General features: G+C 41.5%; 1 protein-coding gene across 1 annotated transcript; it reads left to right on the top strand.

The window, feature by feature from the left end:
• Window positions 1-1,880: 1,880 nt before the first annotated feature.
• Window positions 1,881-27,093, top strand: LOC309403364 (uncharacterized protein; the record flags this gene model as incomplete). The annotated part of the gene is made up of 14 exons (XM_081997469.1): window positions 1,881-2,106; window positions 5,215-5,334; window positions 6,276-6,395; window positions 7,502-7,621; window positions 13,058-13,180; window positions 14,230-14,312; window positions 15,538-15,663; window positions 16,523-16,568; window positions 17,744-17,877; window positions 22,025-22,153; window positions 23,441-23,555; window positions 24,456-24,590; window positions 25,997-26,122; window positions 26,972-27,093. 14 exons carry the CDS (start codon window positions 1,881-1,883, stop codon window positions 27,091-27,093), a joined length of 1,725 nt encoding a protein of 574 aa, XP_081853595.1.
• Window positions 27,094-27,809: the final 716 nt, after the last annotated feature.

Raw genomic sequence — 27,809 nt, forward strand, 5'->3', positions numbered from 1 at the left:
TGAAACTTGTTTATAAACCATTTTGGGATTATCTTCCTTACAGATACATTGGAAAGCTGTTCTAATGTTTGTAATACATTTTCAAATGCTTAGTAAGAATATGTTACAGAAATGCGGTCACTACTAACAAGTGTCTCATTGAAACAGTCCTGATTTTCCTCATCTCGGTACAGTACAGTTCAAATTAGCTTTAAAAAAAAATCTCACAACAATTAAACTTTACAGTTCTGTAGACAGGACAGAGAAAGAGACAGAAGACACATGTAGTGGGTTCCCAGGGATCTGCCACCTCACTGCTTTTAGGATCGAAGCTGAAGGGTGGAAAATCATGAGTAAAAGGTGAAGAGCAAGCAGCAGCAGAAGCAGAACCTGACAATCATGTGGGTTCCCTATACTTTAGAAGATGCCTACTGAAAGAGTCTGGAAGGCATGGTGAGAAAATAGGCATATTAGCCTCACTTTTGATAATATTAAGAAGCCAGAGATCAGAACTCAGTGAGCTTGCAGAGCTGATCAAGAAAGCAGCCAGAAAAAATCAGTCTTGATTCTTTGTAATGGATTGCATGTGTAGTAGAGGTCTCACACTTTTTGGTTTACAGGTGTAGGAGGGTTTATCTGTGCCCTGTGGTATTTGTGTTTAGGAAAATTACATCCCGTGTAAGTAAGAGAAATCGCAGTAGCTGGACAGACCAGTGAGGTTTGGGTGAGCCTGTTCATCAGTGTTTGGAGATGGGTGCAAACAAAGGGCTGATTTTCGAACATTGTTTATTTAGAAACTTAAGATCTATTAAAGGACAGTGAGGCTAAAACTTACCAATAAGTGTATCAAATTCAATAGTTAGAATAAATCAATCAAATCCATGGATAAAAAGAAATTTTAAAAAGTGATCAACAATCAGCAGACCAGTACCCACTGGTTCCCTAATGAAGGTGATCTTGAATCAAACCAGATTTTACTGGAAACCTCAAGAATATTACAAATGTCACTTCATGCTACATTAATTAGACCAAAGTCATTTGTAAAACTGTTCAACCCAGGGTGGGCACATACACCAGACTGGTGAAGTAAGCAAAAGGATGGAGCAAAAGGAGAACTGCTCTTTTTCCTTTTGCTACCTTTTTCTGCATGAAAACGGCAGACGATTTTTGCATCCTCCCATTGCTAGGTTATCCAGCCCACTCTAAAGGATTTGCTTGACAGGAGGAAAACATAGTTCTAAATTCATTTGGATGCTGTATTTTTTTTTTCAGTTTTCTATTGTTGTTGATTTGCAAAGTCTCAGTTGACTGAGTTATGAGCTGTTTGCCCAACAGGGCCTTTGTTCTGGTCTGTGCTTCAGCAAAAACGGGAAAAACCTGTTTGTGTGCACCCTTTTTTTTTTACATCTTCCTCTCCCATTGGCAGCTGCAGCTTGTACACATGCAGAAAAGGTGGTGCCTACCTTCCATGTGGAAAGCTGCCTTACAAAAACTGAGGTTGCTTTTTCCATTATCCCAGTGCTTTTCTAGCCTCATGAAGGCTTTTGTGGATGTTCCAGGAGTTAAACTCTGTTTGTTCTCCATGAAATGTGTTTAGGTCATCATTTTATTTTTGTTCAAGCAAAGGGAGGGTGTTTGAGTGTGGCTCCAATCCAGCCTTTTAAATAATATTTTCTAGAGTCTGTGAGATCTGCAGAAACGAGCCTTGTTCTGCAATGAAGCTTTTTGGATGCAGAAGCTTGTCTGCTTTACAGCAGCTGCACACGGTGTAGCGTTAACATCTGTAAGACAGGACAAACCCTGAGGCAACAAGTTAATGCAAAAAGAGGACAAGCTGAGAAGAAACTTTTCTTTCCATCTCCTGCCTTTTCCTCTTGCTTTGTGCTGCTGTTGGTACAAGAATGGGTCAGCTGTGTGGACGATGCATGCAGCTGCTGCGGGACTTTGTGGCCTTTGTTCAGAGGATGTCCTCCGACTTGGTGCAGAGAATCAAGGAATGCTTAACTCTGATAAGCAAATGCTCCTGCTTAAAACAAAACAGCTCTAAAGCCAGACAGCTGTACAAGCCCATCCTGCAGCCTCATGAGAGGGTGACAGCACAGGAGTTTCTGCAGCATATCGAAACAGGTAAGAGGGTTTGTTTTTTTATAAAGGGTTGTGAAAGAGCAAGGAGATTCATTTTGTGGGTTGAAAACAGATTGTTGGCTGAACTGCTCTGGCATGGCATGGAGCAGCTTGGTGGTGATGCAGGAAAGGCCAGAGCTACAGAGCGTTTTCTGTGTGTACAGGACAGCAAGGGCTCAAGTAGCATAACAGTTGGACGTAGGTAGAAGTTGTCAGTCACTTTCTTGCTCTGCCACCACTGTTGATATATAACCCATGGAAATATGTTTCATAAAAGTGACTCTTTCTAGTAATGGAAGTTAAGTTTTTGAAGTCAGTCACTGAGGTCACAAAGCTGGAAGCAGGCTGTACCGACACCGGATGCTACATGAGTGCTGAGCTGTGAGCAGGGAGATCACGGTGTCGTCCTGGTTGAGTTGTGCACATCCATGTTGGCTGGCTGCAGAACACTTGGACGTGTGGCTGGGAGTGTCTGCGATATACATGGGGAAGGTCAAAGTCACCCTGGGACAAGCCCTGTTGGGCTCCCAGGACTTCCTCATATTCCAAGCAACTGGTCTTGCCTAAGCGCTTTTGTGCAAGGCTTGAACACAATCATGGGATTCTGCTTGAATTAAAGTAGACCCATAAGTCTTCGTCTATCTCCTCTGCTTTATAGGCTACCTGCCTAATTCCCTTGTTTATCTACTTTTGACGTCCTGTCTGTCCTGTCCTAGGATACAACAGTATCAATAGGAAAACTTTTTATTTCACTCCTGCAGTCATAGAATATCTTCTTCAATGAGTGTGTTTTGTCACTTGCCCAACCTGAAAATATTCCTTGTCTCAAGCTTAGGCAGGGGCCATTGCTTGTTCGGTTTTGTTTTGTCTTACAGCTAGTTGGGTATATTGCTTTTAAGTTTAACAACCTTGGGCTAAAGCTACTACACAAAATTGCATAGCCTTCTGCTTTCATTTGTGTGAAAGGTGTGGAGCACAAACTACTATTTCTTTACTTGCCTTTTTGGGGACATAAAACCATCTTGTGATGGGGGACCAGGAGAGACGTTTTTCCTCGGTGTGACACAGTTAACACTGTTTGAAATTATCTGTCCTGGAACAACCTTTGGAATAATTGCTCTGACGCTGGTTGTTGTGAACATGCGTGAATTAGCCTCAGCTGGTATTAGCTGGTGTCATTGCCCTATGAACGTGGGGGGTCCCATGCTGCTGATACGGTTCACTAATTGTTGCACATTAAGCACTGGCTAAACCCTGAAGCCTATATCCAGAATGGGACAAGACCTTTCAGCTTGCTGTACAGTGGGGATCTTCCAGGGCTGAACTTTTTCTTCCAAAGGCTAGCATGCTCCTGACTGTCTTGGCAGTATCCCAGCTGATGGATCAGGTGCAATGAAGGTGTGGTCTGGAAAAAATGGTGAGGCCAGAATGGCCCTTTACAGCACCCACTAGTGCTTCCTGAAAAGACTAACTGTACGTTTTCTTGAGAAATCCTTTCCTCTGAGATGGGTCTTCAAAAGGCTGGTCTTTGATTCTTAGGAGCTGGGGTACAGCAGCAGAGAGCCTAGAGCTTCAGTGACAGCAGTGCACAGCTGGCAATGTGTGTTCTCAGGGAGGTCCTATCGTCCATGGTAGGAGATAGACAACACCCAGGAAGAAGAACCAAGGTTGATTCGCTGAGTGGCCAAATCCTGCTGCCAGGACAGATGGAGGCAGGGAAGCCTCACGAAGAGAACCAAGATGCATACCTCTTACTTTAGTGCTTGCCTGTGTATTTTATTCTCAGGTGGAGCAAGCCCATCCTTGGTTCTGGACAAATTCTAATAAGCAGGGAGCCAACATTTGAACAGTTTGGGTGCAAGGAGAGACTTCATTGTTGATCATCATACTCAGCTGTTAGCTAAGGCAGCAAATGCATGGTACTATATGCAGGTGAAGCTTTTGAGTGGCTTCTGCTTTGTCATTCTCCCAAACAAAAACACAGTTATGTGGGAGATTCAGATAGTCAGTGTGTAAGGAACAGAATTAAGCCACATGAAGAGATTATTGGTTTTTCTCTAAAACCTTTCACACGCTGGCTATTCCTTCCTTTTGTGTTCATTGTTAATTATTAAACAAAGTTGATCTTTATATGAAGCAGTTCTGCGAAGCCCACTTACCTAATCCTGAAGGTAGAAGCTTGTTACTCTCGACATGTCAGCAGCTTCTAATGGCTTGAGATAGTGGCTGTAGTGGCTGAGTTTTGCACTGGAGCATGAAAGCTCACCCCCCTCACATCCCTCACATGTCTTTATCCCATGGGAGGTAAAGAAGTTAGATCTTGTTCATAGAGATATTTCATTCTTTAATGCACTGCTTTCATCTCATGTCTGAAAATATATCTTATAATTGTGTGCTCTACCAGTCAATTTATACTTCATTACCTTTTCAACTGTTTATACTATTGAGCACTGGTTCAATGGCCCTTTTTTTCCTTTCTGCTGCTCCATTCCACATATTATAAGCACATTATACAGTGACTTACAGAAGTCATGCATGACTGCTGTTGCTGTATTCTGGATGGCTATTTCTGAACATCTGGTGTATTCATAGGGGAACTATCATACTCGAGAACAGATACATTCATGCTAGAAATTTGAGCCTGAGGCAAGCCCATTTACAAGCTGTGTTGCTATTCCCTGAAATCCTTTATTGTAATACACAGTGAAAACATAAAATGTCCAAATTAAAAATAAATACTTTTTCTATAGCTCATAACAAAGAATACCATGTTCAGTAGGTATATTGTAACAAAGATCTTCTATGATTCAGGAAAAGATAAAGATTTTTATGGAGAACAGGATAGCATAAAAGTGTCTACAAAGGTTATAATTTATCTTGCTTCCAATCACTATGTTTGTGAGCTTCACAAGAGGCATTGCCAAGGACAGGTTATTCCAGATTCAATAATTGCTTCTACTCATGGAAACATGAATAAGGATAGATGGGCTCTATGGACTTGTTGCAGTACAAAAATCCTATGTGTTTGATTGTCTGTAAATTTTAATTGCTTTTTGTAAACTGACGCTTTTTGGGTATAATTGAGTCTGTGTTGTCATTTTACATCTTTAGGTTTTGAAATGCCACCACTTGGAAAGGACCCTCTGGAAGCCTTGAGAACCTTAGCCTTTTCAGAAAACCCAGGTTTACAGCAGTCTGCTGCCCTCTATTACTTGCATATGAGTCAGCACAGTAAGTTACCTCAGTGCATTAGAGAATTTTCACATAATTATACATAAAATATTTTTCTAGCTGTGAAAATCTCTTTGATTCATTAATCCAAGTCCTTTTTTTTTTTCTTTTCATGCTATATTGTTCGCTAAGGAAAATGGAAATGCTGCCATTGCCACACGGGCAGAGTCTTTCTGTTTTTTGCTATGAGGAGATAACTCATGATTATAAAAGACTGTCATTTCTGTAATTGTAGTACCTCTGTAAAACTCAGCAGAACCCAAAGTAGTTAGAGTCAGTGTATATGGAATCTCCTGAGAGCAACATAGTTAAAATATGGTGGAAGAAAATGGGTAGAGTGATCATTTAAGGTTTTATATTGTATAATTTTTGGAAAAGGACAAAGCTCTAGAGGCCAGATTGTAGGGGAAATTTATGAAGGAAACATTCTTCTTTGTCCCAACTGTTCTGTGGGTGCATTTGGCTCCTCAGGTAATTTTTAAATGGTTAGAAGTCAGCCTAGATATGCCAGATAAGATTCCAGCAAGAGTTTGGGCCCTACAAAAGGGCAGAAATACCAGCAACAAGCAAGCTGTAATTTATTTATTTGTTCTTTTTAAATTTACTTCAAGGAGAATATTCTGGTACTTGGCTTGATAGCTTTATCCTCTGTATTTTTTGCTGGATGAAAAGTGCAGATAGCCACAACGTGAGGACCTGCTCTGAGGTGGAATGACTTGTTTGGTAATGAGGCATATTGCTTCCCTTCCCATGATGTTTTTGAAGTACCTGATTATGCAAAACCTTTTTGGGAAACTTGCCCTGTTTTGCTGGTAGCAATGGAATTTAAATGAAGGGGAATACCACTCAGCCGATGTATGGTAGCACCTTACGACCAACAAGAGAAAAATGTGACTGCGGTGAACGATGAGACTCCTGAATATTTCCTCTCCTTCCTGCAGTGAATGTCCCCCTGCCTGTGGAGCATCTGGAACCCTTCTATGCTTTACTACGGTCTGCTGACCTGGAGGTGCAGCAGATGTCTTCCTTGTCCCTTGTCAACTTCTTGCTGGAAGGAAATAGTGAGTAATTAACAACACAGTTCAGGTGAAAAAGTATCTTTTTAGCCAGACTTAGGCAGAAGGAGATCTATACACCCAGGTCTACACAAATCCAAATTCCTTTTTTTGTGTTCCTGATAGGACACGTGTGAGTCTGTTTCTGTCTGCAAGCCACATAAATTGTGGTGGCACCAGGGTTATCAGATCCCTCCAGCTAGATTACATCATGTGGGAAGAGATCTTGGATCTGTGTGCAAAGGCTGATAAATTATTCCCAGACTGCTGTGGGAACAGCTATACTATTCTCATTCTTGGATCGAGAGCCCGCTACTCACGCTTTCAAGCAACAGATACAGCTCTTAGAAATAAACTCTGCCTGTGAGACAGTGCTCATTTTCCTGTTATTTATTAACTGGACCTTGGTCATAAATTGCTTGCAGATTTAAAAAAAATGTTTACTAGAATTCACTTTCTTCAGGAGCTAATAGGGCAAATGTAATTGACATAGGATCTGGGAGCTGCAGATGAAAACTTCCTAGTGAAGTTTATGTTGATAGACAGGGCATGAACCCCCCCACACTTCGTCAACAGAATCCTTGTTGCATCTACTACTGCATTTGCTGGCACCTGGGTCACAACAGGTATTCCATCAGGCTATCCCGTAACAGCAGAAGACAGGGTCAGTCTTCAGTGAAGATAGCTGTTGGGGGTTTTTTAAGGATCTTGCTGCAAATAATATCATGTCACTATTTACAAGTAGAAAATAATATTTAAAGGGTAAACTTCAGCAGAAAAAGTGGGGGGAGCCTGAGTAAATTGTGAACCTATTGGAAAGCTGCAGTTTCACTTTCAAAAATTAACCTTTTGTTTGAAAACAGAATTGCTAGCAGAAATATTTGGGTCTTTCTGAACTAGAACCTCTGCATATCTCTTACACTGTTTCATGAGTCTGAAGAGGAATCAAGCAAACCAAGCTGGGTACTGTGCGTGCCTTTCAGACTGTTTGCATCTTAGGTCTATTTTGCATAATCATAGACCCCCAAAGTAGTCAAAGGAAGATATATTCTTTTCACAAAAGCATTAACTGCCTACTTTTCTTGTCCATTTTTTCTTGAATGTATGAACAGTTGACAAAGAATTGGTTGTCCAAATGGGTTTACTTGAGCCAATTCTGGATCTGCTTGAGTCAGAGGATCCCACTGTCCAGTGTAACTCCTGTGCCTGCACCATGACTTTGGCTGTTTCAGGTGAGTGTGCTGTTCTTTCCCTTTATCCTCTGCAGTGAATTCACTCAACTCTTATATTTCTAGGTGAAACAACCTATTTGCAATTGGTGTAAGAGTCCTAAGATGCAGCAGCAAATTTTGGTATTCCCACATCATAAATTCAACCTCTTGAGATTCCAGTTAAGATCTTTTTCTCAGTGTTTCTGACCTTCATTCTCTTATGATTCCAACCCTTTTTCTGATTTCCAACCAAATGTATTCATGACCAGCTTATCTTAATTAGGGTCTACATTGGCTTTTGCTTCAGTAGTTCTCCCTTTCTGACGTCTATGCTGATGAGGCTCCTTTATTTTACTAGGCTGAAAAAGCCAAGCTCATTTAAGACTCCTCTTGTAAGCGAGGCTCTCCGTTTGTCTTCATAGCCCTTCTGGGTGTAAATTATATGTTCCCGAAATGGAACATAGCAATTGCATATGCTGTTTTGTGATACCACAGACCTCAGGCACTGTTAAAGTCCCAAGATGTACATGAATGCTGCAGGAGTTCCATTTTTAATTAATCTCTTCTGAAAGAGAGGTCACCAGGAATGTGCAGTATTTCAGCTGGGGTCTCACCTGTGTTTTTATTGTGGCATCCAGGGAAATATGTTTTGTGGTACATCTCATGAAAACACTTGCATTTTCTGTGATTGCATCATGGTGATATTGTCATCCTGCAGCTGACTTAATCACTTAGTCTTTCTCCTCTTCTGCTGCTATTTCCAGCAGGCACCAATTAATTAAGGGTCTGCAACAAGTGTTTCCAAGTGCACATCCCTGCATTTTGTACTATAAGGTTTCATTCTGTTTCTGTTGCTTCAGTCTTCTAACTTGTCTGTTATTGGTAAAATATTCCAGTCCTCCACCACATTGTGAGTGCAGCACTCACACCTTTGTATTAACTTTCTGGTTCAAAACCAACAACAGACCAGTCCCTGTGGAATTCCATGTGTAGCCTCCTTCCAGATGGTCATTCCCATTCAGCAAAACTTGCTGCCAGCTTGCTTTTGGTCAGTTCCTTATCCACCATGCACTACTTGCATTTATTACCCTCTTCTCTTGGTTAACCATGCATGTTTCATATCATGATATAAATATTTTCCTGGCATCCAAACAGATAAGATCAACAACAGTTATGAAAAGAAAGGTTATCAGGTTAGTCTGGCCTATTCTACCTTTCACAAATTGTATGATTCTACCATATAAATTGTATAAAGCCCTGTATAAAAGCCATGAATATCTATTTCCCTTCCTCTAGTGTTTATTCCACCAGCTTCCCTCTCCAGTATCGGAAGTTGCAATCAGATCTTCCAGAAGGCTGGAAAAAGCATGGAGAAAGTGTTACTTCCTCACTTAAGTATTTATGTTGCAAAGGGGGCGTGGATAAGCAGGATCCAACAACATAAAAGTGCTGATTTGTATTTTATCCTCTCATTTATCTGCAGGTTTTAAGATATTTCTCCCTTTGAAATTTTTTTTTAAATGTTCCATGCTCTTATGGTCAGGTTAAGAACTCTGTATATTACATTACTTTGTGTGGAATGCAAATTGCCTCATTTAAATGTCTAAATTAGGCATGGCATCACTAAAATTTTAGGTGCTTGGCACTAGGAGGGCTTGCTTTATGTATGGTCAGTGGAGTTATGCACCAGAAGATCTACAGAGGGATATCCCTTCACCTGTTATTAAGCAGCCCGCAGAGAAAGCAACTTCTTTGGGCACCTAAGGATATTCCTTAGTTGTGAAGGCACTCTGGCCCTCCTCGGTGTCTCTGGCTTTAGCCCAGAGTATGGGGAACCCTCAGTCACTCCAGATCCAATCCTCCTTCATTCTCTGGTGAGGGTGGTCACCTAATACCATTGCATGCTCCCCTAAGTGTCAGTGTACTTCTGAGCACAAATAGTTCAAATTAAGCACTCAAGGAGCTTTCAAAGTAGATAGGAAGGCACCTGCTGAACACAGAGGTAGGCAGTCCTGCAAGTGCATTGGCAGGGTTGCTGTCTGGGATTTAGATCAGTTTTGAGGATCTCTGTCCCAGTTTAATTAGCATTTACACGGGATCCATTTATTTCTTTTTCAGACTATGTTTAGCGACCGCAGCAATGAGACTAAAGCAAGAGGTGATTCTCTAGAGTTTAATTTTACTTGCAGACTCTGCTATCTTAAATGGCCTACTTGAGAAAAGTTTTCTGTTCAACCATGTCCTTCAAGTAAGCCATTCATGCTTCAGAGTGATTTAAAAAAGGTAAATACAGAAGCACAATCAAATGAGGAAGATCTTTTAGATAGCTTTAAGGTGACTAAAATTCTAAATCCAAGAATGATAATGTGTCTTAATTCTGTTGCAATAAGCGTGCAAGACTGCGTACAAGGTGAAGCTGTTACCAAAGTGACTGCAAGTTATATGTTCCCTGGGTTGTCTGGTATTTAACTGCTGCAATAGGTAGCCAAAAATAACAACAGCAGACAAACCCATTCAGAGAAAAAGGATTTGAAGGTCAGTTTGTTCCAACACTAGCATTTATCCACACAGTAAGAGGACACATGCACATTTGCAATTATCTGCAGCTTTTCAATTTGTGGGTGAAAGTAATCAGTTTTGGGATAAGAACACTTTTCAGAGTACATAGGAACAGAACTAAGCATTCACGGCAAGGGTTTAGGGAGGCCTGAACATCTGCATTAAGCTAAACAAGGAGGATGCACTGAGTGCAGAGCACGTTCAAAGTTGTACCAACAGGAGAATTTTCAAGCACACAAATGGTGGAGTGGAAAGAAAGAATTTATAAATGCAGGTTTCAAGGTGAGTTATTCAAACCCAGCTTGAGTAGATGTTACTGATTTCCCCACTCTAGAGTACCATCTGAATACGTGGTTCCCTTCTAAAAGCACTCTAAGGGGCATCAGTGGTTGTAGTGGTGTCAGTGGAGGGACTGCATTAGTTAGATAAACAGGTGGTCCAGGAGAGAAATAATCTAGCCTGCTACATCTGTTATGGAGATGATAATACAGTTACACATCTGGTGAGATAGATACCTCTATCCATTCTGACAGAAGTTGACAAAACAGGTAGTGTTCAGCCACATTATCTGACCAAAACTAGGGAATGGAGAGGATAAGGGAAAATGACATATGTAAAAATAAATCCAGCAAACCCACAATAATGGGCACTAACAAAGACTGCAGAGGAGAACTTGTCAGCTAGCGAATGACACAAGGGAAAAGAAAATAAAAATTATTTTTTATTTTGGCCACAGACATTTCTCTCATGTGGGTACCTGTTGTGGAATCTCCACTCCCCCACGATGAGAGTGGGCACTCCAGTCCTTCCCAGGCAGGAGTGGGGTGCCTGGGTCTCCATGTGACACCTCCCTCCAAAGCAGGCTGTAAGAGCGCATCCTGCCGCTGTAGGCTTCCAGTGTTGACCACCACCTCTGAGCCCTGAGGCAAAAAAATTGTTTGAGCTGTTGTGGATGTGAAGCCTTTTCAAATCAAGCCAGTTATGTTTCCTTAGGGAAAAAAAACCTTTGAAGCACCCAGTGGCTCATATTCTGCCACATTTTGCCCTAGTTTTGTCTGAGTGTTTGAAATCCCTTTGCCCAGATGTCAGGTTCTCTTCCACATTCACAAACATTCATGGAACGTATTGTGTGAAAGAATGAAGGAAGCAGCAATATCTGAATTCTCAATCCTTTTAACTCTCCTTTTTACTCAACTAATCAGAGTTTACATCACATCAGACTGGCTTCCATCAGTTGGAGCTGCACAAAAGAATTTTTGTTTCCGCTGAGGGAAACAAAAGAACAATATGCAGGCAGATTAGATTGGAGAAAGGCTTGTCTACAAAATTTCAGAATTTTGTAGAATTCTGAGAAGGCCAGAAAATTTCATCAGAATAATACTTGCCACATGGAAAAGCTATTTTAAATACGTGACTCTTCCCAGAAGAATTATTGTGCTCAAAAAGTAGAGTATTTTTTTGCCAGAATAAAAGGTATTTCCTTGAGTATAAAATATTCATATGAAGGCAGAAAGGGACTTGTCCTGGAATACTAAAGTGATACTGGCTGAACTATACTTGAGTAGATATCCTGGATTATCTATGTGTGTCAGTTTCCCAGTATAGATAGGCTCCAGGTATAGAAATAATGGCTTTGTCCTCTTAACTCTCTAAGTTGGCACCTGAAGGGTTGATCGCATCCAAACACCTTCACATTATTTTGTGTTCTTCTGCTTCCTGTTTCTCTCAGCAAACTTCCAGAGATGGGCTATTGTTTAAACTGTCTAGGAATGTATGTAAATGAAGCAATAGTCAATTAAAACTCCTGTGATCTTCAGTAGCAGTTTGGCTCATACAAACAATGAAAGAAACTATGGATTTTGCTTTTTCCATTTATAAAATAATCTGCAGAATACTATGACATAAAGAGAATTCTTCATTGGTCTAATTCCCATTTAAATCTCATCAACTTCAAAGAACAACATTGCCAACACCTTATTTTTTTCAAGGTTATGCCACTAGAATGCTAATAAGATACAAATACAGATAATGTATAGATATAAATAAGACAGTAAAGGGGAGAGGACCATAGCTATCCAGGTGTGGCAGCAGGTTATTTGTGGCAAAGGTTTTGACAGCCTTATGGTAGAGGGCAAGGATTCTCTTCTATACAGAGCAGCTGAGGCTACCTTCAGTAAGTCCAAAACAAAAAGTAGTAAAACTAAAAGCAGTTTTTCACTCAAGAGTCTCAAGGGACCCAGCAGATCTCTTTTGAATTCTCTTTGTACTCCAGGATGTTGAATACACCTGTACAACTTAATATACTGCCATGCAAGGAAGCATCACCACAAAAGAGAAGCCATGTCTTTTCAAATTCCAGTGGTTAGGTCAAATTCTGTCTTTAGAAACCTCTGCATTGTTTGTAGCTGTCAAAGGAGTGACACAGGCACATTCAGAGAGAGAAATTTGCCCTGAATATACCCTGCTAAACTAATTCAGTCTTAGCTGCAGTTAATTATGTAGTTTTTGGTTGGCACACTGTGAATAGCTTGATCAGACATACCAGGGGTACAAAGCAAGTATGACACCTTGCTAACCTGTTCAGGGGAAGTTATGATCCTTTTATTTTAATCATCCCAGTCACAGAACAAAAGCATTGAACCAGCTGTGATCTATGGCTAATCCAGAAGTCATGAGTTAGTTAGTTTCTTTCCCATTGAGCTCTTGGAATTTTTAACAGGTTCCTTTGAGCATGCAGATAATATGTATATAAAAAAATATATATACCAAAGAATCAGAGATGTATATCAAAGAATCAGAGAAGCAAACACCAAAGAAATCTAGTCCTGCCTAGCTGTCCTGCTCCTGGCTTACAGTAAGATGGCAACATCTTATTTCTTTCTCTGATTCTTTCTCCAGAGTCCAACCGAGAGGCTATTGGCGCTGCTCAAGGAGTTACACCCCTACTGTCTCTTGCCAATTCCTATGATCCTAGAGTCCAACAAAATGCAGTTGGTGCTATTCTCAACCTCACACAATCAGGTACTTTCTGGCTAATGATTTATCTGTCAAATTGCTGAAAGAAAATTTATCATTGCTAGAAAAATACTTCAAAAGGGTTAAGGCAAGAATAAAAGCATATCTGAGCAACATATGATTTCCCTTGGATATGGCATTCAAGTTGATACCATAGATTGGTGATTTAAGTTTGGCCTCTCTTTAGCAAATATAGACCCTTTTTTGCCTCGTACCAAAATAGAAAGGCTTGATTTTCAACCCCAAGGGGCTAATGTACAAGCACTTAAATCATCAAAGAAAGAGGAAAAAAAAACCCCATTTGTTAAAGAACTAACTTGGTATAAAAAGTTAGCAGCACTTTTGGAGGTACTTTGAAGCAATCTCAGAAGCTTATCCAACAAGGTTAAGCTCTAGGGACATTTGACTTGTATCCGTAACACAATGTGGGAAGATGCAAAATATAACTACTGTGGGCCAGATGTTAAAGGCTCCTGGGATATCTGCCAACAGCTTTAGCAAAAGTGGTATTTGGGCCTCTGCAATCTGATGTGCATTACCATACATTAACCCTGAAACCAGCATTAAATCTTGCCTATCTGGATGATACCATTATCCCACACAGCTGATACAGTTGTGAGTAATATCTTTTATCTCTATATGGTGGAACAGAATGGTGGGCAAGAACTACAGGTGGCTATTACATTTCTGTTATTATTCAGAATTTTTAAAAATTTTGTTTTTTTAACACAGAAATCATGGTGAATATCATACCTGAGGTTTTTCAGCTTCTCCAGCAATTCAGGTGCTCAGAACAGTCTTAAGCATAAAACCAGCAAAGGCTTAATTGATCAGGCAGCCTGCTAAAATATTTTGCTAAAATATCTGTGTACTGCTATACTGCACAAGATCTGAATGATCTCCAGTCACACCAATTGGCATATGTTTGGACAACTTCACCACTCTCTAAAATCCAATGATTGTGCATATCCCTTTTGAATGGTGCTTCCAGGTGAGAGGGAGGGAAGGGGAAAGACACACTAACAGCACTTTTTTTTTTTTTTTTTAAATGGCAGAAAAAATCCAACAGGTGCTGTGCAAGGAGGGAGCCCTACCAGTTCTTGCCTTGCTGCTGGACTCTCCTGACTCAGAAGTGCAGGTAGGGCTCAAACAGGTCAGATTTTTAAACAGTAACAGTGTCACTGTGAGGAGAGTACAAACCACAGCATGTGGAAGTGAAAAGGTGGAGAGGAAGGAAAGTTTCTTTAAAGATGGGAAATGCATGACAGCATCTTGATGAAACTCAGCTCAGTCAGATAATGCACATTCAAACCACTCAATTTGTCTAGCTCCAGAGGAGAAAGTTTATGATGCAGACATGCATCTGCCAGCACACCCTAATGCATGCCCACAGTTGTTATGTGGTTACCTTCTTGTGTCTTCAGATCATCAGCCAAGTTGCAGACAAGCCTCTTTCTCTGTTTCGTTTGCATCCTAACTTTGATCTTCCACTCTATGCAATTTTACTGAGTGTTCTGAGAAAGCATAGCTTGCGAAGATTTTTTTCTTCTTATTGTAAGGGGAATATCTGGGAAATCTTCCTAGTTTATGCCTACCACAGACACCTCTTTGTGATTCTGCACACTTAACAGAGAGCCAGTGTTGGTTCAAAACTATGCTGATGGAAAACTCTGAATCAGACTTGTAAACCTTAAAATCCGCTAATTCATTCATTTGGTCCTCTGAGTAGTACAGGATCGTTTCCTCCATTGGTTTTGTTTTCTCTATTCAGTTCATTTTTAAACGTCTGAAGTGATGGAGCCTCTGGAATTGCTTTCTGCAAACTGTTTCAGCATCATCAGCTTTCCCTGTGATTCATCTTAAAATTTCCTTCTCTGCAGTTCAACCTGTTTCTTCTAATTATATCTCTCTAGTAATACATGTTCTTTTATATATATAAAATCCTTTCTAGTGTTAATGTTTAAGTCCTTTGAAAATGATCTGTTGGCATGGTAGGGCAGTGTCTACATCCAGCTTGAGTAAGTTAATGTAAACATTTAATATAGTCGATGCAGATGAGCTAACTTAGGTGCCAGCAGCAGTGTCATTGCAGCAGCATGGTACATTCCCAACTTCCCGGGGCCCTAATGGGTTTGTATAACATGCAGTGCCACAGCACTGTTTGCAGCAACAGCAGATTACATCGCTTTTACCAGAGGAAGCCCATGTAGGCTGTTAGCACATTTACCCAATAAAACTTCCTTAAGGTGAAAAAGCACTTTATTTTCTACCAGCTCTAAATCTGAACATTTCTCCAATTTATTTTTATTGTCTTCAGCACATCACCACTGTGACCTCCTCTCTTTTTCCCTGGTTCTTTGCAGTATTACAGCTGTGCTGCCCTAAGCAACATGGCAGCCAATGCTCAGCACCACGAAGCCATGCTGAGACCTGGCAACAGATTCCTGCTGCGGACACTCATCTCTCTCCTATCCTCTTCTGTGGACAAGGTAAAGCTGTAGCTTTCTCTTTGTGTAAATGCTTAGCATCAGAGTAGAGCTATAAACTTGGGCTTCCAGTTTCAGTCTTGCACAGTTCTCATCTACTGTACAGGTGCCTCTGTGGCCTCTTTCCCATCAGAAAAGACAGATATATTAGGAGATACATAGATTCTACAAGGTCAAGATATGGAGAAAGAGAAGGGAAATCATTCAAGTTGTTCCACAGCCCTGGACACTTCCTTTAGACTAGAATGGCCTGTATTCTTTAAACTTCAAACTATGAATGTGAAGTGCTCTGTCCAGGTTCTCAACTATCTTTGATCATTTTGTCTGTGACAGAAGGTATCTGGACCATCTAGCATGCTACTTTTTTTTTTTTTCCTATTTGGTATCCATAACTTAGACTATACAGGTTCAAAGAATAACATCTTGAAAATTTTGCTTTGTAGGGAGGCACACCAAAGAAACTTCAATAAGCCACAGTTCAGGATTTAAAGTCTGGAACTTTCTATTCTGTGTAGGAGGGAGGTGAAAAAAAGGCAAAGCAAATGAGACAAATTCACTCCCTTCATTTTCCTGTAACTTATCTAACCTTTATTTAGGTTTATTCCTAAAATAAACCAACATCTGAACCCCATTGGGTCTTGCTCATCAACAACAACTGATACCAGAGAGAAGGTTGAACAAAATTCATCAAAACTTTGGAAAAAAAAAAATCATGTTGCAAAATTTGTTCTCTGAAGATAATGTAATAGCTTGCTAGTGTTGTCATGTTTATTTTGTATACAATAGGCAAGAACATGCATTACTGAAAGTGCTCTTTTTCTCCCCTCTCTTCCCCCCCCCCTCACCCCTTTGGCACAAACAGGTTTCAAGCCAGGCATGCATTTGCCTAAGAAATTTGGCTACCAGTGGTAAGCAATATCTTGCAGATAAACAAACTACACTATTTCTTTTTCTTTCTCTCTCTGCCTTTCAGAGTGAGCACAGTATGCTGGGAGCCTTTCATATTAAAATCAAAGACATACCTTCCTTTTCTACATTTTAAGTGGATTATAAGAGGGAGGTGCAGTGCATACACTAGCTAAACTAGCCTCAGAGCTCCCAAGTAGCCAGGGGAAGTATCTGGACAAAATGAGAGAGACAACAGAAGTCTTCTTATCCACAGAGCCTTTGCAACTGTATTGTTTTTCTCCCTTCCATGTTTCCTAAGCATTAAACCTGATTAGGACAGAATGTCTCTCAAAATTGCTGCTTGAGTGGCGACCTGCATTCTTTGGTCCAAATAGTCCAGGCATGAATTGGTCTGCCATTAAATACAATTTTTTCCCAAGCATTTGTCATCCTCTTAAAAAATCCTATCCTATTAAATGCCCAAGATCCATTTCTACAGCATACCTGGAGGATGAAAGCAGAGGACTGGCACACTCAACACTAGAGCCATAGGGTCCAGGGTAGAGTTGTTCATCTAGAAAACACAGAGGTGCTTCATTTTCAAGCAATCACAATTACAGTAGAGCTGGATGTAAAGGAACTGCTGCGCTGCTTCTTGGCATGGTTGAAAACCCCTGGTTTGCTTGGCCCTTTAGGACTGCCACTCCATCTGCTGGCTGCTCTGGTGTTGCCTTTAGCACCCAAAAGCACTCGCTGAGGTTGCAGGGACAAGTGGGGGTATAAGGATTCAACCAGGATGGCTGATCTTTCCCCTCACTAACCATAACTCTACAAGATAGGCGGTGCTTGGGGTGATCGGTCTGTGCAGCAGAAGCTGCCACCTTCTAACCGGGCCCTTAGACCTATGAAGCACTTGGAAAATTCCCCTTTCTTCTCGCTGAGGTTCAGATGCAAACTGAAGGGTGCCCAAAGGTACATTATGCTCTCAAGCCTGCATTAATCCTTTGGCAAAAGGAGCCAAAACAAGTGAGGGTTTATTTTTATAACCAAACATCCAGCATTGTCCCATCCCACAGAGATAAGGAGGTCTCCTCGGACTTCATCACTGAGTTAGTCAGATGGTTATGAGTCAGGACCTGAATGTCTCCTCACGGTGCTCTGAAGCTCCCTGACCTCAGTCATTTTCCCAAACTAGTGGACATCCAGGCCGGGATCGTTTCTGAGGACGTCCTGCCCAAGCTCCACGCTCTCCTGGCATCTGGCAGCAAGGATGTGCGTCACGCCTCCATCGCTCTGCTCTGGATACTGTCCCAGCACCCGCACAACCAGGTAGGAGAGGTCATTTCCCAAAACCAGAGGGGAAAGAGACGTTCTGGCCTCCTGCCCGGGGCAACACTCTGTTTTGGCAAAACTGCAAATGAAATGTGTTTTGAGAATGACCGATAGACTCCGTGAGGCTTCCCAGCCCTTCTCCTGCCCATACAGATTGATGAGGTTTTGTCTACTGCGTCTGCACTGTCACTGACTACCCAGGGAGCCTACCTGTTGTGGTAAGTGGGATCCAATGGATCCCGTAGTTAATCAGATTACCTGTAATGGGACCAAGGTGAAGGTAGAGGGGGAGATGGGTGTTGGATTCCTTGGATGCATGGGTACTACCCTGCACTCGCTGCAACTCCCTATGGGCCCCTCGGTCCCCAGACCACAGGTCTCCAGGTGGGTGTAACAAGGGGCAGGACACATGCTTGGCACCAAGAGAGACTGCAACCGTGGAGGCAGCTGAGGATGTTATTCCTTGGCTACGGAGCTTCCCCACACATTGAAAAGCAAACTAATTTAGAGTGTGCATTTAAAGTGCATCAGTGCAAAATAAAGTGCAAAAATACTTGACTTCCCTATCTAGGCAGTTATGCAAATGTACTTTTGAATAAATTTAACACCTTTTGAATTAAGATCAAGACAGCAAAGGGGGGGGGCTAATAAAATTTGAAATCCTTTACATCTTTATCTAATTCACCAGGACTTTCCCATGTTTCCTCATGTCCTTAGTTACAGAATGGTTCTTTTGCCCACGCTCAGGGTAAACACCACCCTTAGCAGTGCAACACTATGCAAATATATGAAGTCTGACAAGAAATAAATTATAGCAAATAAACAAAACAGGCACTCCTGCTGTACTTTTATCTGCCACATAAAACCAGTAAGTAGCAATTGACACATTGTTATTATTTTTAAACTTGCTTTTCCATTACAGTAATTAAAGGCATCCTTAGGAACATGGACATGAAAGGTTTTTGATAGGTGTCTTAAGCTAACAATAACTTTTTAAGAAAGTCAGAGTTTGGGTAGATAAAGCAAAAGAAGTGTGAGGACCTTTCCTGCCACATTGCTTTAAGCAGTAGTGACAGATGATCTGAGTCACCACAGCTGGGCTTAGGTGCTTCTCGTGGCTGAAATACACTCCGTCCGATTTGAAACGTCCTCCGGGTACCGGCAGCCTGGTGCCTTATACCTCGGTTGCACGTACACAGCACAGTACGAACCGAATTGCACCCCTTCTAACTCTGGGACATGATATAAAAGATGGGCAAGCTCAATGCCTGGGAAGCAGCAACTAGAGCATAGAGCTTTTCAAAGGCACTGTGGCTTCGTCCGTTTTGTGCTGGCTGCGTTAGCACCAAACATCCTCATTGCTTGTCAAACTGCCTCATGCAATCAAAACACAATTTGCTCTCAACAAGCTTTACAACTGAAATACATTAAGTTGGATGCTATTTACACAGTAAAAACATTACTCAGTGGTGTTTGATTTTCCTGCCCCCCAAACACCATTTATACTTTTTGTTCTCCCAGAAAAGACCATCCACAGCTCCTTTCCTCCCTGCTCCTAAAACCTGTCTTTACCGGTGCTCCAAGCCCCCAGCTACAAGGGGAATGGCACAGCGTCAGCAGGAACAGCACTAGGAGCTCAGACTTGTCACACCAGCGCTGAAACAGCCCGTCCTTCATGGGGGAAGAGGGTCAGCGGCCGGAGGCTGGAAAGCAAAGCATCACCCTTGAGGGTTTGTTCTCCAGTGAGAAGTAGAAGTACCTCCATCTCAAAATTTGTTTTAGTGAACAAACATGGCTGTCCCTGACGACTCAGTGTTGCTGCTTTGTGCGAGCAAGCCCTGGGCACTTTGAGAAGAGGCTGACCTCTCCTTACTCATATCCCGCCTCCCCACTGCCATCCTTTTCTGGCCTGTTTTTCAAATCTTTTCAAGGTTTTTTTCTCTAACCCAGGATGAATTCTCAGTGAGTGAAAGAGGGACTTCTCCATGGGAACAGCTGTTGGAAAACAAACCACCGAACAAAGCTAACCTTTACAACCAAGTCAAGTGATGCTTGAATTATTACAAATACTACCCGGGATACAATAGGGCAGAATTCATCTGCCCTTTCGTTACTATGAAGCAAACCCCCAGGAATGCTTCACAGGAGCTCCTCTCCCTGCTTAAACCCTTTTTTGCGATCCCCTGGCCAGGCTGTTGACAGCAATTCCCAGCAAGTGCTGGAAAACTTCCCTTGTGCAGGGAGAATTTTATTCAGTTCTCCCAAGGACAGCCCAACCCTGAAACACTAAAGAAAGAGTCAGGCTTTGAGAAAACAGCCTTTTAAGTCACATTCCTTTAATTAAAGACCTGGAAGTCAGGGTGGCAGGGGTCCGTCTGCTCCAGATGATGCACTGACACTCCACTCCAGGTACAAAACAACTCTGCTACCTGGTAAACAGGGGATAATATTTATCTTGTCAAGAAATCCTTGGATAAGGGGTGCAAGTGAGGCATTGCAATTGTAAGCACAGTTGCTGCTGGAATGCTTTTCCTTGTTTTTTTTGTTTGTTTGTTTTCAAATCTTGGGAAAAGTTAGATCAATATCCATCTGAACTGCCCAATCCATTTTTACTCAAGAGTTTTCTTGTGATTTTTGTGGAAACAAAATCTGGATCCTAGCCATGTGCCAGACAAAAAAAGAGGATCAGCAGAATTTAGAGTACCGTCACTTGCTAATGCAGGTCCTAAATAAACAGGAGAGCTTGGCAGAGAAGTCGTCGTATATTAGAAAGTTCATTTATAGTCCATAGACAATTTCCTCCTCAGGCTGTAGCAAATCAAATAAGGGTACCGTAGTTGATGGGATTATATAGAAAAGAGGACACTCAGGACAAAAGCCCAGAAAACAGTCATTAATGGTAATATAATTGCATTATCTAAAAGTATATGATTTCAGCCTTTGGAGAGAAGGAAAACTAAAACTAGAGAGAATTTACAGCCATGTCCGCATAAAGGATTCTCTAAATGCCCCGCGTTTAGCCATAGCATTGCCTTTTCCATCTATTTTCCTGTTTTATTTTAGGATTGCTGGTTGTGACAGTACTTAAAAGTGAACTTAAGTGAAGCTGTCAGCTAATATTAAAAGAAAATAAAGCTTACTTATGCAATTTAACCTAAGTAGAAGAAAGATGCAAGTTAAACTAATTTTTAAAGACATCTGCCTTTCATGCTGCTTCAGTGATCCTGACATTTCGCAGGTTTCAGAATTATGTGATTTTTCTCAACTGTATATAGGACTGATGATTTGTTTTATATTGGACACTCACTAATGTGTCTCAGTTTCTAAGTAATGCAAATAATATAGTTCATTACTAACAAACATAACAACTGCATAAAGAACTCAAATTCCTAAGGGAAAAGAGACTGAAAGAAAAAATTCTCCCAAGAGGAAATCATATGTCGCTTTTAACTGTAGACCTAACCCAAAGCCTGCTGAGATCAGGTTTCTCTCAAAGAGCAGTGTCCCCTTAATCCATACTGTTCTTGAGGAAACTACCTGGGCAGTAATCCAAATTCAGAAATCTGTTTCAATTAATATTAGTGATAATTGGAGGAAGGCTACATTCAGCGAGAGAGGGACTCAATAAAGTCCCTCTAAAATATCCATCAGACAGCAGACAAATGTATGTATAAACTCAGATGATAACATTCAGAACACGTTACTGGAGTGGTGCCTGATCACAAACTGATCTAAACATGCATCCCGTTATTGTAGGTGAGGTAAATTCCTGAGGTACTCAAGGACATGCTGCTGCTGCTACTTCACCACTTTTGCCTTTCACACCAATCCTGACCACTTCTTCCAGTCAGGATCACACACCTTTCCCCTGACTACCAACAACCTCTGGGAAGCGTTTGATGCAAACAAAAATAAACTACCAGACCTTAAAGACTCCAGCTTTCCATAGCAAGTACTCTGTGGACCAGTGCCAGTCAGTAGGCCATATTTTGAGAAAAACCACACTTGGACCCAGCTACTGTGCCATTGGTTTAAATGAGCTAAGTAGAGCTGCTCTTTCAGAGCTAAGACCGATCCATCTATAGTTCACTGCAACTGTGTTGTCCATAGTGGATGAAACTGAGATACTGGTTGCTCTTTTCAGGACACTCTGGCATGTGCCGAGCTAGCACAGAGCCTGGGGATGCTGCTGTCAGCGCATAAAACAGACCCTGTGATTGTTGGCCATACTGCTTGTATCATCCAGAACCTGAGCCTTTCCAAAAACAGGCAGGTAGGTACCTAATATTTTTCACTGAACTATACCCTGGGAGGTTGCAGTTACATTTATATCAAATCAGCATTACACAAGGAAAGGTTACCGTATTTGTCACTTCAATTCTGTGACTTTATTCTGTTATCAGCAGAAAGCTGGCTCACCTTCATAAAAGCTTTATAGTGTACCTTCCGATGTATTTAGCTCTCACTGCACAAGTGAATCCACAGTAATGAGTGGGATTGCCAGGTTTTCAGGGTCAATTCTAAGGAACCATCCCTAAAACACCTAAGAGTCTGTGTCACAAGAGGAAAAAAAAGGGTTGTTTTTATGCTCGCAGGACACGAACTGAACTTGAAAGGCAGCAGTCTTGAATCCAGCTTTAACCTCTAAGCAGCGAGTTAAAAACTGCAATGTAAAATGAGCGCACAAAAAGAGATATTCCCTTTTGTTGACTGACACCTGAGCTCCCTTATGGAGGTGTGAGCAGCTTCCATTATTAGGACCTCCCAGAGAGCTGATAACATTGTGATTCAACTTCGGTATAACCAGTCACCCCCAGGTGACTCATTCAGAACTCATTCCTTGGTCTCACGTGCTTTCAAACCAGGTCAGCACAGGCTAAGTCTCCTGTCTGTTTTCAACTCTGTCTCTAATGTGTGTGTGTGTGTATACATATCTCTCTATATATCCCAGTACAGAGACACACTGCCTAACACCACTTTAGATACATCAGATTCAACCTAAAAGATAAGGGATACACAGAAATGTTTAATTAATAACATTTCTCTCCAGAAGCAGAGGGAAAAAAAACCCATTTCTCTCACCTTTGCTAGTGAGAGGTTATCGCATATTTCTGCAGATCAGAGCATTTCAACACCAGAAAGTTCTCAAAGGCCTTGGAGGCAAATAAAATAAACCAATAAACTTCCACATTTCCTAATGCTTTGCCCTGGAGCACTCAGCTTATTCACCTCTGCAGCAAGACTTGAGCAAATGACAGCGTAATAGAAACATACAGCCTGGTACAGCAGCAACAGGTCAGGAAATTCTTTGAGCTCAGTGTCATCTGTGACCCCAGAACATCCCACAGACAGAGCAAGTCCTGGAAAAGGTCTAAAATCAGGTGATCTCTGAACAATCCAAGGTATTTGTCACCTGCTTGTGGTAGATCTGGGAGAAGACATTCCTGTTATTGATGTTTTAGCTCTCAGTATTGCTAAGAGTTGTACAGTACTTCTGAAGTCCTTGGACACCACCAAAACACAATGGAAGTGCTAATCATGAATCTCTTTCTTGTTGCAGAGAGTCATTGAGAGCCCGTGTGTTGAAGGTCTTCTGCAGACCATTCTTCCTACTAACATTCAGGAAGACTCTCTTCATTATGTGACATCTTGCCTTGCTGAGCTGGCAAAGCAAGGTAGGGAAGCAACCTCACCATAAATGGCTTTATCTGAGAAGTGTACATGTCCTTTATTAATCCTAATGGGAGACAAAGCACAGGTGGGCATACAGCCCAGGTCTTTCCCTTTAAATTCAGGGGAAGTTTTGCCATAAGCTTCAAGAGCAAGATCCCATTCACTAGCAGCACACATGGGCTCCCTTGTCTGCATTTTTTTCTGTTGAACTGCTTAAAACTTTTTCCTTAAAATTCTTTGTGCTGAACTTTACTGCTGTACGTGGCCTGTGTACTTTTATTTGTAATGTTGCCCAGCTTCTCTGTCTGAATTCATTTCACAACAGCAGAAACTAATATAAGAAGAGGAAAAGACTAAAATAAAAAAGTGACTCTTTAAACTTAAATAAGAGATCCCAAATTAGCACCCGTGGAAGGTACAGCAGTCCTCATGGCAGACAGGATCAGTGTAAGTTTTCCCAGCCTGCCCAGCATTGGGTATCACCTGTCAAACATTTTGTCTCTTGTATCTGGTGTAATTGCCATGCAACTGGCAACATGTCACATTTAATTTTGCAAGAGGTGCCCAGCAGCTGCTGGACAGACTGAGCCCACAAGGCAAGAACAGATCTCGTATGTCAAATGATTCGTTCTTTCAGAACACAAAACCAATAAAATAAAAATCCACCAGCCTTTCTACAAATCAAATCCATGGCCCTACCTTACTGAGAGCCTAACCTCAGGACATCACCCTTTTTTACAACCCAAACATACTTACTGCACAAGCTCAGCGCTTATGTTGCTTCTCCAGCTGCATGAGGGATTTCCTGTTTAGGCAGTATGGTTTCAGGCAGACCTCTCACCTGCATTTCCTTGGCGCTGGAGTTTCTGTTCACAGAATACTCTTATCCTTCTCTCTTCCAGAAGGAGCCACACTACGCATGGTCCAACGGATGGATGAACCCTTGACAAAGTGCTTGGTGAGACTGGCTGGCCAACTGGAACATATTGAGCCATCCTTTCAGGCTGCCTCCATCATCCAGCACATGCTAGGTCATGGTAACTGTCACACAGCATATCTGTGTTTTCAAAGATATTTATGGCTGCCTGGAGTGAAATGAGACTTTTCCCTAAGGAGTTAATTGTCGGGCACCAAACAGCCTTTAACATTCCTATTGCTTCCTCTATCTGGTCTCTACAAATTTATTAGCATAAAAGCACCTACAGTCACCCTTGAAATACACATAAAACAGGGCTCAAGTGCAGGAGAAAGCCCAGGGATGAAAGTGGACTGTAGGTAAAGATCCGATTCAGGTGTTTGTTGCCTTCTTCAAGTGCTACCATTCTGCAGGTCTAGTCTGCAGACAATTCTGAGGTCCTTAAAAACAACTTAAGTAGGAAGGTGGGGTAACGTAAAATACTCCTTACCAAGGGAAATATGAGAACATGTTTCAGACAAGACATTGTTGCAACTTTCTGTTTGACCCTCCTTCTCAGTTGTCCTGTTTCAGCTGGGATAGAGTAAACTTTCTTCATAGAAGCTAGTGTGAGAAGCTGGACTGTCTTTCACTCAAGGCAAATAACAACCCAAAACATCATCATGTTACCAACATTTTTTCATCCCAAATTCAAAACATAGTCTCACACTAGCTTCTGTGAAGAAAATTGACTCCATCCCAGCTGAAACCAGGGTATCAGTATATACAACGTAATGCCATTCCCCACAGATAGGAGCAGAGGCTGGTAGAGACAGTTACAATTTTGTGTTCCAAAATTTTAGATCAACTCTGCTCCCTCACAAGCAAGAGGAAAACATCTTAGTGAACCAAACACTGCTGTTGTAATTCTAGACTAGATTAGCAGTAGCAGTGAAGTGGCTTTTAAAAACATAGCCTGTATTTTTTTTAAGTTTCAGTGAGAGAAAATGACAAGAGTGTTATTTTTACCTGCAGCAAACAACTTGTCCCATACAGCTGAGAGCCTTTAATACTTGCAAGAAAAAGGTGTTCAGATGATTCTTGCCACATTCTCTAGAAAAGCATGGTTAGATTTATAATCCTTAGACGTCAGAGAAACTGAAGTCCATAATGAGTCTCCAATAAGGGAAAACGCAAACCCGTTTTAATTCTACCATTGAGGATTTGCAACAGAGCAGACTCAAGTAGCGATCAGAGTCCAACAGCATAATCGCTTCGTGGATGGGTTAGCACGACAGGCTGATCAGTCCGTCGGTGTGCACCTCGCACAAGGACCAGCCACCTCGCGAAGCAGTCTACTCGGCGCTTCGCTTACCCGGAGCATCAGAGGCTGCAGTACGTGGAAGTCCTTTGCCATTCTTTGCAGTAACATTGCTCATAGCTGAGGGTAGAGGAGTCATTAATGATCTTAAGTGTTGTTACAAAAATCAGTTTTCAGAGTGTTTCAAAGGCTCCTACTGATGTTTATTGGTTCTCTCATTTATGCAGAAAAAATGATGCTTTTGTTGAAGTGTCACATTGGAGAGATTCAGGCCTACCTCAGGAATTTTCTCACCCACCAAGAGATTCGCTTTCAGCAGCTGGGCATCTCTACGTTCTGCAGACTGCGAGAAGGTATGTCCTTAGTGTTGGGCCGAGCCCCCCGGGCTCCCACCAGCAGCAAACAGGCACTGCCTTGCAACAGCAGTGATGATGCCAGGCAACTCCCTCTGGGTGCTAGCTCTGCTCACGTAAGCAAACAGCATAACCTCAAGGGGAGCTGTTACCTTAACTCTTTTTGAGTAACTAAGAGTATCTTATGATAAAGACAGAGGGTTTTTTGTTTGTTTGCTTTAAAACTAAAGGCTTTCCCATCAGCAGGGAAACAAGACTTTAGCTACAGGATGTTTTTATCCAATATAAAAACGTTTGGCACCAGACCTAGCTTAGAAACTTTTCAAATATGAATTTAGTTTATTTTGATAAAGCAAACAAGAGGGTTGCATGATTAGCTGGTATTAAAGGTGGAAAGTTTAACTTCTTTTTAATACTTTAAATTCTGTTCCTTGATTTTTTTTTTCCTATTTTTGGTTAGTTTTTTTTGGTTTTGGGTAGAAGTTGAGTCCAGATGAGAGTTATAATATGGTAATAGATGTATAGAGCAGGTAACTTCACATATGTAGAGCCAGAGCCAAGACCCTGCTATATCTTGATATGCACCTGTTGCATAAGGCTGAATTTAGCAACTGAACTTTAGACATTGGGATCAGGAGAATTTAGCAGCAAACAATCTTGAATTGTCATAGGGATGAAAAACTGAATTAGTATCTGCTTTGTGTGGTAGAAGACTATTGTTCTGTCTTCTGTATGCTTGACATTGTAGTAAGAACCATCAACTCTAACATGAAACACCAGCTTTCTAAGCATCTGCATTAGACTATAGTGCAAAACAGCAGTTGCCTAACACTTGTTTTTCCTCTTTAGATCCAGAATTTTCATTAGCGTTCAGAAAAAGCCACATGGCCAAACTCCTTCAGCAAGTCCGTCAACAAACAGAAGAAACCCAGGAGCTCCTTAGGGCAGCTATTTGCCACGAAGACAGTTAATATTTAAGCCAGATGGCTTATGAAAACTTACCTGATCCAAGAGCCTGAACTTTCAAAGACAGTTCTTTTCATTGGCTCCAGTAGTTAAAGTTTTCCTGCTACTTACAGTTTCATCATACAGAAGAGATCTTGTGATAACAAGAATAGGAACAGATCAAAAGACATCCCTTGAACACTTCAGCTGGCTGCTTAAGTGTATTTGAGGGCTACTGCTTCATTCCTTCCAACTCTTTGGAAAACACCTGTTATGCCTGCGTCATCTTCCACAGTCTATTTTGGGTTTCCTCACCACCCCCTCCAAAAAAACCAGCGCTGTATTCAAGAGTTTTTATTCACGTAACAGGCTGATTCTACTGAAGACGCATCTCAAGTATGCAGAGGCTCCTCTGCATTCATCTTTGTTTTATTTCTGTTCCATGTCCCTTGTTTCAAAGCACGCTCCAGGGGCTTTAGAAAATAATTGAATTAACACATAGTGTAAAGGTAGCGAACTACTAACAGGTTATTACAGGAAGTAACTGATGAGGGAAAACTCAGAAACCGCAAAAAGTTTGTAAGAAACAAAACTAGGGCAAGCCTTAAGGCCGATCCCTGCATACGCTGTAGGCACTACTCCAGCAGGAGAGCAAAGGCACATTGAGGCAGGTAAATGTTGCACGGAGTACATTCAGAATACAGCAGCTACTGTGAAAGATTTGGGTAAAAGGTGTTTGAAT

The sequence above is a fragment of the Phaethon aethereus genome (genome assembly GCF_964289735.1).
Source record: "Phaethon aethereus genome assembly, chromosome: 3".
Taxonomy (NCBI): domain Eukaryota; kingdom Metazoa; phylum Chordata; class Aves; order Phaethontiformes; family Phaethontidae; genus Phaethon; species Phaethon aethereus.